This window comes from Sus scrofa, chromosome 13 (assembly GCF_054392235.1).
Source record: "Sus scrofa isolate SSC_HxYL_T2T_F1_AM1 chromosome 13, Sscrofa_HxYL_maternal_Yorkshire_Landrace_v2.0, whole genome shotgun sequence".
Lineage (NCBI taxonomy): Eukaryota > Metazoa > Chordata > Mammalia > Artiodactyla > Suidae > Sus > Sus scrofa.
Genome location: NC_139395.1, coordinates 43,399,841 through 43,412,983, shown reverse-complemented (window position 1 = coordinate 43,412,983; position 13,143 = coordinate 43,399,841). Strand labels below are relative to the sequence as shown.

The 13,143-nt window shown below is 41.0% G+C and overlaps 1 protein-coding gene across 5 annotated transcripts in view; it reads right to left on the bottom strand.

Moving 5' to 3' along the window:
- LARS2 (leucyl-tRNA synthetase 2, mitochondrial) overlaps window positions 1–13,143 on the bottom strand; it is a 167,539-nt gene that overhangs the window by 34,981 nt on the left and 119,415 nt on the right. For 4 of the 5 annotated variants that reach the window (XR_014822944.1, XR_014822943.1, XM_084988037.1 and 1 more), the window contains exons 13-14: window positions 12,571–12,669; window positions 9,189–9,326 (exon numbers count right to left, since the gene is read on the bottom strand). Coding sequence is in view for 2 of the 5 variants with exons in the window: in XM_084988037.1 (XP_084844163.1) it covers window positions 9,189–9,326; window positions 12,571–12,669 (237 nt within the window). In the remaining 3 variants the exon portion in view is untranslated. Of the gene's footprint in view, window positions 1–9,188; window positions 9,327–10,373; window positions 10,459–11,109; window positions 12,670–13,143 lie in introns of those variants that run through there. The other variant, XR_014822945.1, reaches the window with a different exon arrangement.

Sequence of the window (13,143 nt, the reverse complement as noted above, 5' to 3'; positions counted from 1 at the left end):
TTTGGACTGTGCTAATTCAGAAATTACAACAATTAATACCTGCTGGTCACTGAAAGGCCTCTTTTTCCAAGGAAGGAAGGGAGCAAAGAAGGAAGGGAAGGACGGTGGATAGGAAGACAGGAGGGAGGGAGGAGGTTACTAATTACTAGGATAAACAAGGAATTTCAGAACATATACTGACTGGCTTTTTCAAGCACCCTTATAAAAATCACTGCATACAGGAATATATTAACCAAGATGTGGCTAAAAGAATCTCAGGATTCATCAGAGCCCTAACCAGCCCCTGCAGATAACAGTTGCCTACTTAGGAAGCCCTGGCTAGCCTGCTCCCAACTCTTCTGCCTGGTCAGGCACTACTATGCAGATCTGGAAAGAACAGAACAAAAATCCATGCAGCTCTAGAAACAGTCTCTAACTTGGACTTTTCAGACTAAGTTCACCTTGCTCTGCATCCTTGCCCTGTGTCTAGGAGCATCATGTTCACGTAATTAGCCAGTTTCTAAGTATCAAGCCCTGGCTCTTTTTGAAATATCACCATTTCTGTTTTCTAGCAGCCAGTCAGGGGCACGGAAGGAAGTCTTATTAATATGGCGAGACTCAAGTAAAGTTTCTCTTCTCTTACGCTGCCTTTTCCCAACAGCGCTGTTTCTGGTGTGCACAGAGAAACAGCAGAGAGCTCCAGAGACCATGGACGAGACTGCGGAGTTCTCAGCGTTCAGCAGGTGGCTGTTAGCACAGGAGCAGCAGCCTCAGACACCACCCCACTCTTTGCGACTGCAAACTGCAGGGAGAATGGCGATTCAGGGAATTTAGTGTCTGAGCTATATGAAAGAGCAAGAATAAAAAGTGACAAGACGCTGAGTTACAGCTATCTCTCACAAAGCAAGAGAGAAGGCTCCTGACCTCAGTGCAGCAGAGATGAGCTGAGACACCTCCCCCCAACCACGTGTGCCAGCTGTGGCTTCTAGCCCTGTGCTGACAACCAGCCGTGGCTGGTGCCGACTGACCCCAGACCCTCAAATCACACCGCGAGGCCGAGCGCACTTCTCTGCTTCAGAATATAAACTGTAATGACTTCGTTTTACCTTCTGTTGTAAAGTTACATAACCATTCTGAAACGTCTGGTAAAAATAGGAAGTGCATTAAAAAACAATAAAATCATCAATAAGCTCATCATCCAGAGAAAACCAGTGTTAACGAGCTGACTTATTATTTTCTAGTCTTTTCTCTGGCTGTCTGTATGTGTACCAGTGTGCATGAACATATAAAGACAGAGATAAACTGTACCTACAATTTTCTATCTTGCTTTGTTCATTTCTCATTACTTCAGAAGTCTTTCTCTCTGTTAGTCAACATTCTTTGTAATACGATTTTAAAGGGTTGTACCAGAGCCCTCCATAGAGATGGCATATTCTTTGCCCTTTCTCGGCATTTGGGGGCACTTAGGTTGTACCCAAATTTTTAGCTATTTGAAATGATACACAAACACTTCGGTGGATAAATTTGTGTTTCTGATTACTTCCTTAAGACAGATCTCTAGAAATGCAATTAGTGTGTCCATAGTATAACATTTTTGTAACATTATCCATATATATTGCCAAAATGCTTTTCATAAAAGTTATTCCCAGTTGCCTTGTAGTATATGAGAGCTGTTCTCATCAGGATATGGAAAATGGTACTGCACTGCTATTCATGTGGTATTTCTTTTGCTGCCAGTGAGAGAAACATTTCACAGTATGTTTCTTGATCACTTATATTTCTTCTATTTCAAATTTCCCACTGACATCAATTCCAGCTTAATCATTAACCTGGTGTTTCAGACACATAATAAAGGGCCCCGCTGTTGCATGTGTGGCACACCCAATTTAGAGAACAGCTGCTTGTAAATGGTAAAGAGACCTTCTCAAAGTCCAAACTATAGACCTAAATGTGCAAGGGATGAAAGAAAGGGCCAGGACTCTTTTAGGAATTAGGAAAGGTTATTAGATCCACATAAACCTTTACTTTTTATATTTGAAGACATTTAACCAGAATCATAGAGTGAAAAGCGTGTTCAGAGGTGACTGAATCCCTAACTCATGAGGCCACTAAGAACCAAAGGGGTCAGTCAGGTCTCTTGTCCACAGTGCTAATTACAGGCCCAAGTGAGCACAGGATGGAGGTCTCTGGACTCTCATTCCAGAAGTTCTACCTGAGACAATAGCCAAAGCACTGAGAAATGAAAACAAAAGTGGAACAGTCGTAGGCTCAAATTCCTCCAGAACTGACAATGCTAATAAAAAGGAATATAGCAATAGACATGAAATTTTGGGAGTGCTCACTATGGCACAGTGGGTTAAGGATACAGCATGGCCACGGCTATGGCGTAGGCCACAGCTGCAGATTGTATTGGATCTCTGGCCTGGGAACTTTCATATGCCATGGTTGTGGCCAAAAAAAGAAAAAAGAAATAGACATGAAATCTTGAATATACGCATTTGAGAAAAAACAGCTAAAAAATAAAGAGAAATACACATGTGGTTGACAGATCTCAAAATTTCCTCCTAGGCCAGCTTGATAAAATTGTTTGGAGGCTTTCAAAAATTTGAATCAGAGTTCTGAATTACTCATCACAGAAAGTGGGTGATTCTCCTCTCATGTGAGGCTGACTGGTTTACCAAAACACCTTCTATAAAGAGGTATAATGCTCAGAAAAGAGTTTTCAGAGGCTCTTGTCACCTGGATGTGATTTAACAGAAGTAACTCTGACAAGTGTACAGAGAAACAGAGATAAGATGACTTTCTTTTGCACCTTCTTCAAAAAGGTTAGACTTCTGAGTCCTTAAAATAAATTTCCCTCTTTTCTGGGGAAGAGAGAGGGTAAGAGCATCGAAGAGGATCTTACCATCTTGTCAAGAATTACAAAGATATATCACATAGGTATATTTCCATTTATACCATACAGCTGTCCCTTAAAGTTGACGGTAAGGCAAATTTCAGGTGTACCTCAAGACTTTGAAAATTAGAAATTAATTTTGTTGGGTTTTTTTGTTGTTGTTTGTTTTGCTTTTTAGGGCCGCACCCATGGCACATGGAGGTTCCCAGGCCAGGGGTTGAATTGGAGCTACAGCTGCTGGTCTACACCACAGCCGCAGCAACACCAGATCTGAGCCGGGTCTGTGATCTACACCACAGCTCACGGCAACGCTGGATCCTTAACCCACTGAGTGAGGCCAGGGATCGATCCTGCAACCTCATGGTTCCTAGTCAGAATCATTTCTGCAGTGCCACGATGGAAACTCCTAGAAATTAATTTTGAATAGAAACAAGTCATATCTAAAACTGTATTTTAAAACTTTATCAAAATCCTACAAAACCATTTTTCTCCTTAACTAGTTTTAAAACACTGTAAAGAAATCAGAAAAGTAGCTGGGGCCATCCTATTCCTTAAAATAGTTGGCCATTGAATAATTTAATAACTTGTTCATTACCTTGACAAATAATTATCCCAAAACTGAGAAATGTGTCCTACTGTTAAGGAGTCAGAAATCATTCATGGTCTTTGTTTCTACATCTGCATGGGAAGGAAATATTTCTCATGTTGTATTTGGTCTTTGAACTTAACCTCTATCCATCTCTCCCTATATCAAGGAGAACATTTCCTTTGAAGAACATACACACACACACACACACACACACACACACACACACACACTGGAATACTACTCAGCCATAAAAAGGAATAAAATTTTACCATTTGCAGCAACATGGATGGGCATGGAGGGCATTATGCTAAGTGAAATAAGTCTGGCAAAGACAAATATTATATGACATCACATATGCGAAATTCAGAAAATACAACAAACTAATGAATACAACAAAGAAGAAGTGGACTCACAGAGATAGAGAACAAACTAGTATCAGAGGAGAAAGGGAAGGCGGAAGGGGCAAGATAGGAAGAGGGATTAAAAGGCACGAACTATTAGGTATAAAATAAGGTATGAGGATATACTGTACGGCACAGGGAATATAGCCAATATTTTATAATAACTATAAATGGAGTACAACCTTTAAAAATTGTGAATCACTACGTTGCACACCTGAAACACAATATTTGCACATCAACTGTATCTCAATAAAATATTTTTTAAAAATACTCAGCAAAAAAAAAAAATTTCAGAAAGTTCCCAAAAGCAAAATTTGAATTTGCCACTTATGGGCAACTATTTTACATACCATTTACATTGTATTCAAAGCTATTTTCATAGCATATATATTGTATTAGGTATTATAAGTAATCTATAGATGATTTAAAGTGTATGGGAAGGTGTGTCTGGGTTATATGCACACAGACATCATTTTTCACAAGGGACTGGACCATCCCATTTGGTACCCACAGGGGGTCCTGGAACCATTCATCCCTGGATATTGAGGGATGGCTATAATTTATTTACCTGAAGACTACTGCTATTAATATAGTTAGTGTCCTTCTGATGCAGGTCAGTTTATTTTTATACATGAAAGTCCCTGGGACCAATGAGAAGAAAATTATGTTAAGCACTTAATTTATACCTTAAATTGGTTTTCTGTACAGAAGACTTTTTATCTGCTGTGCATGCACAGAGTGAGGGAGAAGATCTGAGGGTGGGGTGAAGGGAGGGAGCTTTCATTGTGCCTCATTTTAAAGAAACTGGCTTTTAGTCTGCATTACAGAATTTATTTAGGCAATGTATTTTTTTTTTTTTTGATTTATCAAAATTTTAAAAACACACATTCTTTGACTCAGCATTTTCCAGTGTCTGGATTTAAGCCTTATAGATATGACCCTGAATAGCTGCCAAGAATATAGAGGGTTGCTGGCCCCCCTTTTTTTTTTTTGTAATAGCAATTGCAAAAATAGGTAACTGCTTAAATAAATGATGGTGTATCCATATGATGGAATACTATGCATAAATTAAAAGGAATGGGAGATTTGTATGCTGATTGTGGAAGGAGCACCCAGATATATTATTAAATAAAAAAAGCAAAAGACATACATATATATACATATGTATATATACGTATACATTATATATATGTAACATTTTAAAATGAATATATCAATAGAAATATGGAGATACGTAAAATATTTTTCTGGAAGAAATTAAAAGAAACTTTTAATGAGTTAAGGAAAAGGGTAAAGGGTGGGGAGCAGGCAGGGAGATTTCAATATTCATTTAAAAATTTTAAGTTAAGGAGCTCCTTGGTGGCTCAGTGCATTAAGGATCTAGTGTTGTCACTGGTGTGGCTTGAATAGCTGCTGTAGCAGCATGTGTTCAATCCCTGGGCTGGGACTTCTGCAAGCCTAGGGCATGGCCAAAAAAAAAAAATTTTTTTTTTTGGTCTTTTTAGGGCTGCACCCGTGGCATAAGGAAGTTCCCAGACTAGGGCTGAATTGGAGCTATAGTTGCTGGGCTACATCACAGCCACAGCAACACAGGATCTGAGCCGCATCTGTGACCTACACCACAGCTCGAGGCAATGCTGGATCCTTAGCCCACTGAGCGAGGCCAGGAATTGAACCACGTCCTCATGGATACTAGTTGAGTTGGTTATTGCTGAGCCATGACGGGAACTCCCCCCAAAATTTTTAAAATCTTAGGCATGTATTACTCTTTTATTATTTTTATTTTTTTGTTAATATGAGGTATCTGGAGAGGGAGATAGTCACATACTTTTTTTCTTTTTCTTCTCTATAATTAAATAATATTCTAGAGGACACTGTATTAAAAAAACTAAAATACAACAAGAACTGAAAAAAAATTCTAGTTATGCTCCAGGCAGTATGGCAGACAAGAAAGTCTGAATTGCTGACCTGATAAAAAACCAGAGAAAAGGACACATAAATATTAAAAAAAAACAAAAACAAAAACCCAAAACATTTTAAATGTATCACTGAGCCGGCAAACTCTAAGAAATGAGGCAAAAATAAATGTATTTTCAGACAAAAGAACTAACAGAGCTTCACTGGAGAACATATTCTAAACATATATTTCAGATAGAAGGGGAATTATTTCATTTATTATGATTATGATTATGATTATTTTAGGGCTGCACCCTTGGCATACGGAAGTTCCCAGGGTAGGGGTCAAATCAGAGCTGTAGCTGCCACAGCAACGGGGGATCCGAGCCACGTCTGTGACCTACACCACAGCTCATGGCAACGCCGGATCCTTAACCTGTTGAGCGAGGCCAGGGATTGGATCCCCATCCTCATGGATGTTAGTCAGGTTCATTACCGCTGAGCCACAATAGGGCTCAGCATTAATTATTTCAGATGTTAAGGTCAGAGGTGAAACAAGAGCGAGAAAACTATAGATTCAATGCAATTCCATTTAAATCCAACAGATAGTTTTGTGGAATTTAACAAGCTGAGTCTTAAATGCACATGGAAGGACAAAGGCCCAATTATAGCCAAGATACACCTAAAGACAAAGAACAAAGTAGGACTTCTCTCACTGGATATTAACACTTGTAAAATGAAAATAATGACAGTAAATAACTGGCAAAGCAAAAAGCAAACAGACCAATGGATGGAATAAAGACCATAAATGTACCATTGCATATATATAAAACTTGATTTATTTTTTTTATTTTTTATTTTTTTGTCTTTTTGTCTTTTGTCTTTTTGTTGTTGTTGTTGCTATTTCTTGGGCCGCTTCCGCGGCATATGGAGGTTCCCAGGCTAGGGGCCGAATCGGAGCTGCAGCCACCAGCCTACGCCAGAGCCACAGCAACGCGGGATCCGAGCCGCGTCTGCAACCTACACCACAGCTCACGGCAACGCCGGATCATTAACCCACTGAGCAAGGGCAGGGACCGAACCCGCAACCTCCTAGTCGGATTCGTTAACCACTGCGCCACGACGGGAACTCCATAAAACTTGATTTATAATAGAGAGGGCACCACCAATCAGTAGGCAAACAGATAGACTATTCCATTAAAGGTACTAAGACACTAAAAGCAAAGCCATAACGGAAAAGATTATAAAATTTACTATGTTAAATTTAAAGTTTCTGTTCATCAAAGAGACCATAAATAAGCTAAGAACTAGTAAAAAATATTGCAATACATATAGCTGAAATCAATAAAAGACAATTCAGAAGAGATAAGGGCAAAGGACACAAATAGATATTTAATGGAAGAGGAAACATAGGTCCGTAAACATATTAAAAACATCCTAAGGAGCTCCCATCATGGTTCAGTGGTTAATGAATCTGACCAGGAACCATGAGGTTGCGGGTTCTATCCCTGGCCTTGCTCCGTGGGTTAAGGATCTGGTGTTGCTGTAAGGTGTGGTATAGGTCGCAGACATGGCTCAGATCCGAGTTGCTGTGGCCGTGGTGTAGGCCGGCGGCTATAGCTCCGATTGGACCCCTAGCTTGGGAACCTCCATATGCCGCAGGTGCGGCCCTAGAAAAGACAAAAAAATAAAAACAAAAAATGAAAATATCCTAATTTTCGTTAAGTAAGCAGCGTCATTATATTCAAATTTAACTCACAAAGTGATTCATTACATAATGAAAAAAGTTTGACAAAATTTTAAATGGTGGATAATACAGTCAGCCTTCTGTGTTTACGATCCACGGTTGGTTGAATCCATGGATATGGAACCAACAGATATGGAAGGCTGACTACAGAACTTGAGCATCTGCAGATTTTGGTATCTGTGGTGGGTGCTGGCTCCCACCCGCCTCGGATTTGCAGGGATGGCTGTACTGTATGTTGTAATGACGAAGATGTAGAGTGATAGGAACCCTCACCTCTGCTGGTGCGAGTGCAGGTTTATATAACCAATTTGGAAAACAGCCTGGCATTCCTTAGCAAGGCTGAACCTGTGTGTACCCTATCATTCAGCAACCCTACCCCAGGTTGCACCCCAAAGGACTGCTGGCACGTGTATGTCAGGAAACATGTGCGAGGATGCTCAAAGCAGTTTTGTTCATAATTGCACCAAGTAGCCCAAGGACCATTAATGGTGGTATGAACACAGAAACTGAGCTCAGTGTTAGAAATTCCACTCATTTAATGGAACACTAGATGCAGGAAGACAGGAAGCAACTCCATGCAGCAACATGGAGGAACTCCCAAAGATGCTGAGCCAGGGAAGCAAGAGAGAACACGAGGAATATGATTCTACTTATATAAAGTTCAAGTGGAAATAAACAACACATATTGTTTAAAAATATATAAAGAAGTATTAAGTTTAAGAAAAGCAAGAAAATGAACAATTCAAGATTCTGGAGAGGGTTATCTGGGGGGAGGGGTGGTGGTGCAGCAAGAGGGATGATTTCATCGGGGAGCGGCACCCTAGATATCAAGGGGTCTGTAATACTCTATTTCCTAATCTGAGGAGGGGGTGTATGGATGTTCTTTTTATTTTTTAAACTGTATAATACATTAAATATATATTATACACAGTGACTATATCTAGTCACTTGTGATGAAACATGATGGAGGATAATGTGAGAAAAAGAATGTGTGTATATATATATATATTATATACGTATGACTGGGTCACTTTACTGTACAGCAGAAATTGATAGAACAATGTAAATCAACTATAATGGAAGAAATAAAAACCTAAAAAATAAATTAAAAAATATATTATACAATGGCATATTTATATGACATATATATGATATATTTCATAGGAAAAAAGCATACATGCACACATCTTCCGCAACATAATGGGGTAATGTAGACCAACAGGAAAAGAATTTATCAATGGATTTACAATGTGATTCCCTAGCTTTTAATCTATTATATACTTTTATCAGGGATAGATCAAGGCAGGATCAGTCAAGCTTAGAAACAGAGCTTACACAGAGGGGCCAGATGATAAGCATGACCTCACATGATAAGCTATAAAAAACTATAGAACATTATGAACTGCTCCTTTCTGCCTCAGAAGCAAGAATTTCAATTACTTAACTCAGCTAATCAGAGAAGAGCTGAAGGGAAGATCCTAGGCAAACACTCTGGGCTAGAACTGACAAAGCCTTGGAAATGGACCTCCAGTGGTTAAGGCTGACAATGACCTCTAAAGGGTACTTGAAAAATACAGTTCTTCTGTGTATATACGCACACTGCTTCAGAAGAAACAACACCCACTTTTAGTTGCTGTTCAGGGAATTGAATTCTTTCTGCAAAGCCGTGCAAATGCTCACCTGTGTTTGACCATTTTTTGATCGTGGCAAAAATGACTAAAGAATCGCGCATAGAACAAGTGCATGACGGCATGCTCTTTCCCTCCGATATACAAATCCACAGGCATCCAGTAATCTGCCAACGCTGTGCTGAAAGGGCTGGGGGGAAGAGAGAGGGTCACTTGTAAAAACCTGCTTCATCACATTGCATAGATTACACAGACTGAGTATAATTTGCATATGCCCTGAAATAAATTGTTAGAGAAAAATAGTGATTTTCTTTTTCAAATATAGTAAGAGGGAAGTTTATATAGCAAAAGGAGAAAAAAGTCAGATCAGGTCACTGTTAATTTATGAAATTTATAAAAACTGTTTCAGAAGCCATTATTGACATATTTTAGCAAATGTGATTTTCACATAAGAGTGAGGACAAGAAAAAAGAAAAACACATCAGCAAAAAAGGTATTTCCATATAATGCATATTTGAATATCTGGATTTATCTTCATTTTTACTCCCCGAGACAAATGAGATTTTTGAGTTCTTACCAATAGAGGGCAATATGGCATTTACCACAGAGATTCTCACGCAGACACCGAATGTTCATTTTAGAACAGAAATTCAATCTTATTTTTTTAAGTAGCCTTAAAATGCAGAGAGATAGAGCCTGTATATGCCTCCTGAATGCAGTGAGCATACTTAGAATAATTATTGTAAGACAGCGCAACTCTCCCTCACCTAACAGACACATTTTGGTCAATACAGGTCCTAAATGAAAGGCTTCTTCACTGGAACCATCATTCCCCAGGCCTAATGGATGCTAGGGAGGAAAAGCAATGCCACTCCATTTTTCTCGATGGAGCGCGCGCGTGTGTGTGTGTGTGTGTGTATGTGGTGGGAGGTGACAGAAGCAGTGTGTACTGGGGACCGACTTCTTCATTCCCAAGGTAAAGGTCTCTCTTGAGATTATCCAATGAAGTAATAAGCCTTTGCCTGCAGGGGATCTGCACTCCATAGCTTCACATATTTGTGAGTCTTCCCCACACCTCAAGGCACACTTTCCCCCAGAATGGACGGGACTGGCTCCAGCTCAGGCTAGAAGCAGGAGTCAGGCACCAGCAGGTGGGCCTGGCCAAACACCATGTGTCTGCATCTTAATGCAGCTTCGTTTTCTCTTCTCCAGTCACTATGCCAGAATCCTGGTAAAATTTTTTTGATTTGTTTTGTTTTGTTTTGTTTTTTGTCTTTTTGCTATTTCTTGGGCCACTTCCACGGCATATGGAGGTTCCCAGGCTAGGGGTTGAATCAGAGCTGTAGCCACCGGCCTACGCCAGAGCCACAGCAATGCGGGATCCGAGCCGCGTCTGCAACCTACACCACAGCTCACGGCAACGCCGGATCCTTAACCCACTGAGCAAGGGCAGGGACCGAACCCGCAACCTCATGGTTCCTAGTCGGATTCATTAACCACTGCGCCACGACGGGAACTCCTGGTAAAATTTTAAATAACGTTTCTTCATGAAAAATGGCTCCCCAGAAAAATCTAGAAGCTCATTCAGGTGATAGAAAAGCAAGGGAAGTCGAGGATGGTACTTGGCCTGAAAGCAAGTCTGAAAGAAACTGAGGAGTAAGATGTTGAATGTAGCTATAGTCTGGAACCATGAGGTTGAGGGTTCGATCCCTGGCCTCGCTCACTGGGTGAAGGATCTGGTGTTGCTGCGGCTGTGCTATAGGCTGGCAGCTATAGCTCCGATTAGACCCCTAGCCTGGGAACCTCCATATGCCTTGGGTGTGGCCCTAAAAAGACAAAAGACAAAAAAAAAAGTAGCTATAATCCAGATCTATAATCTACCCTGGAAGCCACCTCGTGAGAATGCAAGCCTGTGCGGAAACTCTTTATAGTGTTTTATGAGGGAAATGCTGTGATATAAGGTGTTCCCAAACTGAGGGCTGTGAAGGTTGCAGGGTGGATCTCTTGCTAGTCAAGGGCCCCATCACTAAGACAGTTGTCATCTGTAAGAAGGTTTCCCCTTGAAGTGTTCTGAGAGGCGGCTGGCTGGATTCCCCCTGCATTCTAAGCCTGCTCTTCCTAAATGGAATGTGCCCCCCAAAAGCCCTTTCTAGAAGGAAGACCCAGAAGAGGGGCCCCTCTGTGGGTTAGCGGGGCCGCCCTGCTAGCTTCCCACAGGAGCAGGTACCTCGCACATCCTTTCTGCCTCTGCCGCCTGCTATTTACTCTGGATCCCACTCATTTCTGCACAGCCTGAACTCAAATCACAGAATCGCAGTGCTGCCAGGTGGGCAGGGGCACCTGTCTCCCTGGAAATGTATTATCTTACAGCCAAGGAAGAAAATGGAGGCATTTTTATACAGGGACCATGGGGTTTCAGAATAATTGTTCTCCCACGGACAAGAGCAAGCTGGCAACATCTTTGAAGCACAGTTTTCTTTTGTCCTCATTTTCTCTTTACTTGTCTACCTACTGCTTGCTCTCTTTCCTTTATTTGTTTTGTCAAAGAAGCATATGCGCATAGCTGAAAAAAAAAATCAGGTGGTAATAAAAGACGTGCAATTTAAAACTGTGGTCTCCAGCCCCCTTTCCTGTACTAACCTTCCCCCGGGCCCCCACCTGGCCCTTGGTCACTTCTAATTCTTTCAGATGTCTTTTCTGGCGATTACTAAAACAATGTGTTTATACTCTTTGTCCATTTATCAAATTTGGAAATTATCTAGCAACTGTACGTGCTAAGAAGTCATGCTTCTCAGCCCTCTCTCGCGCTCTGCCTCCTGCCCTCCCTGTACAGTTACATCATTGTTTTCAGTTAAGTAAATAACATTCTGTCCTTACGGCTGTGTGAGTGTGGTTCACCACAGGGCCAGGGAGGGTATGACACGAGCATGTCCTACCTTTTTTTGTCTTTGACCCTTCCTATACCTGCGATTCACCTGGCAGTGAAGAATCTAATTTAATAACAGAATACACTGCCTACAAGAGACAATTTCAAGAAGCACAGCTGACCCACAGCTTCCAGCAGTTCTGTCTTTGGATCCACTGGGTGTTCATGACAGCTCACGCTCTCCCAGAGGTGACAGAGCAGAGAGGCCTCCCAACTTGGGACACTCTAGTGACAAGCTGGGCTTAGAGCTTCCAGTGAACCTTTCTCAAGCTGCACTGGGGTCTGAGGCTCTTCCTACCCAATCCTTCTGCCTTCACTGTCTCCTTTCACAGGTGTCAGACCTGCATCTCAATCAAGGGCTCTTCCAAGATGCCTGCTCCCTCATCTCTTTATTCCAAAGAGGCACTTCCCCCAAGAAACCTCTTGCCCATTGAATTCCACCTCGCTGTTGGCTTCATGGAAGACCTGGACTGACACATGCTCGTGCATTCAGCGGGGCATTCTTTACCTCTGAGTGTTCTGAGGGTCGGTGTATCTGAAGTAGTACCAAGCAGAATCAACAAAGGTATCCATCGTGTCTGTCTCTCTTGTGGCTGCTCCCTTGCACCTAAGAAATAAATGAAGTTCATCCATTGGTTTCTTTTTAAATATTAATGCATTTTCCACCAGCTTCTGAGAATGCTATGAACTAGTATGAATGTAAAATGTCATAAGAACAATGCCACATCATGAAAAAGACAATTTAGGGAACTGACTTTTTGTACTGTAGAGTACATGATGCTTTAAAGAAACTCACAGAATAAAAATGTAAATCTTCAACAATTAAAAGCCCTTTTCTCTATTTATCTGAGTTTAACGTGGTAGAAAATTTAACACCCTCAAAGGACAAGACAGGAATCTTGGTCTCTTTTGCACATTAACTTCTATTTTAGGCTTGTCAAGACTGCCTTCAGCCAATGCCTGCTGTAAGATGCTTATGAGGCAGATCAGTTTATGAAGAGAAGTTGAAAACCAAATGTAGTGAGATATTGGGCTGAAAAATGAATTTGGGTTTTTTCCAGTTCTAACTCTTGTGTGAGGA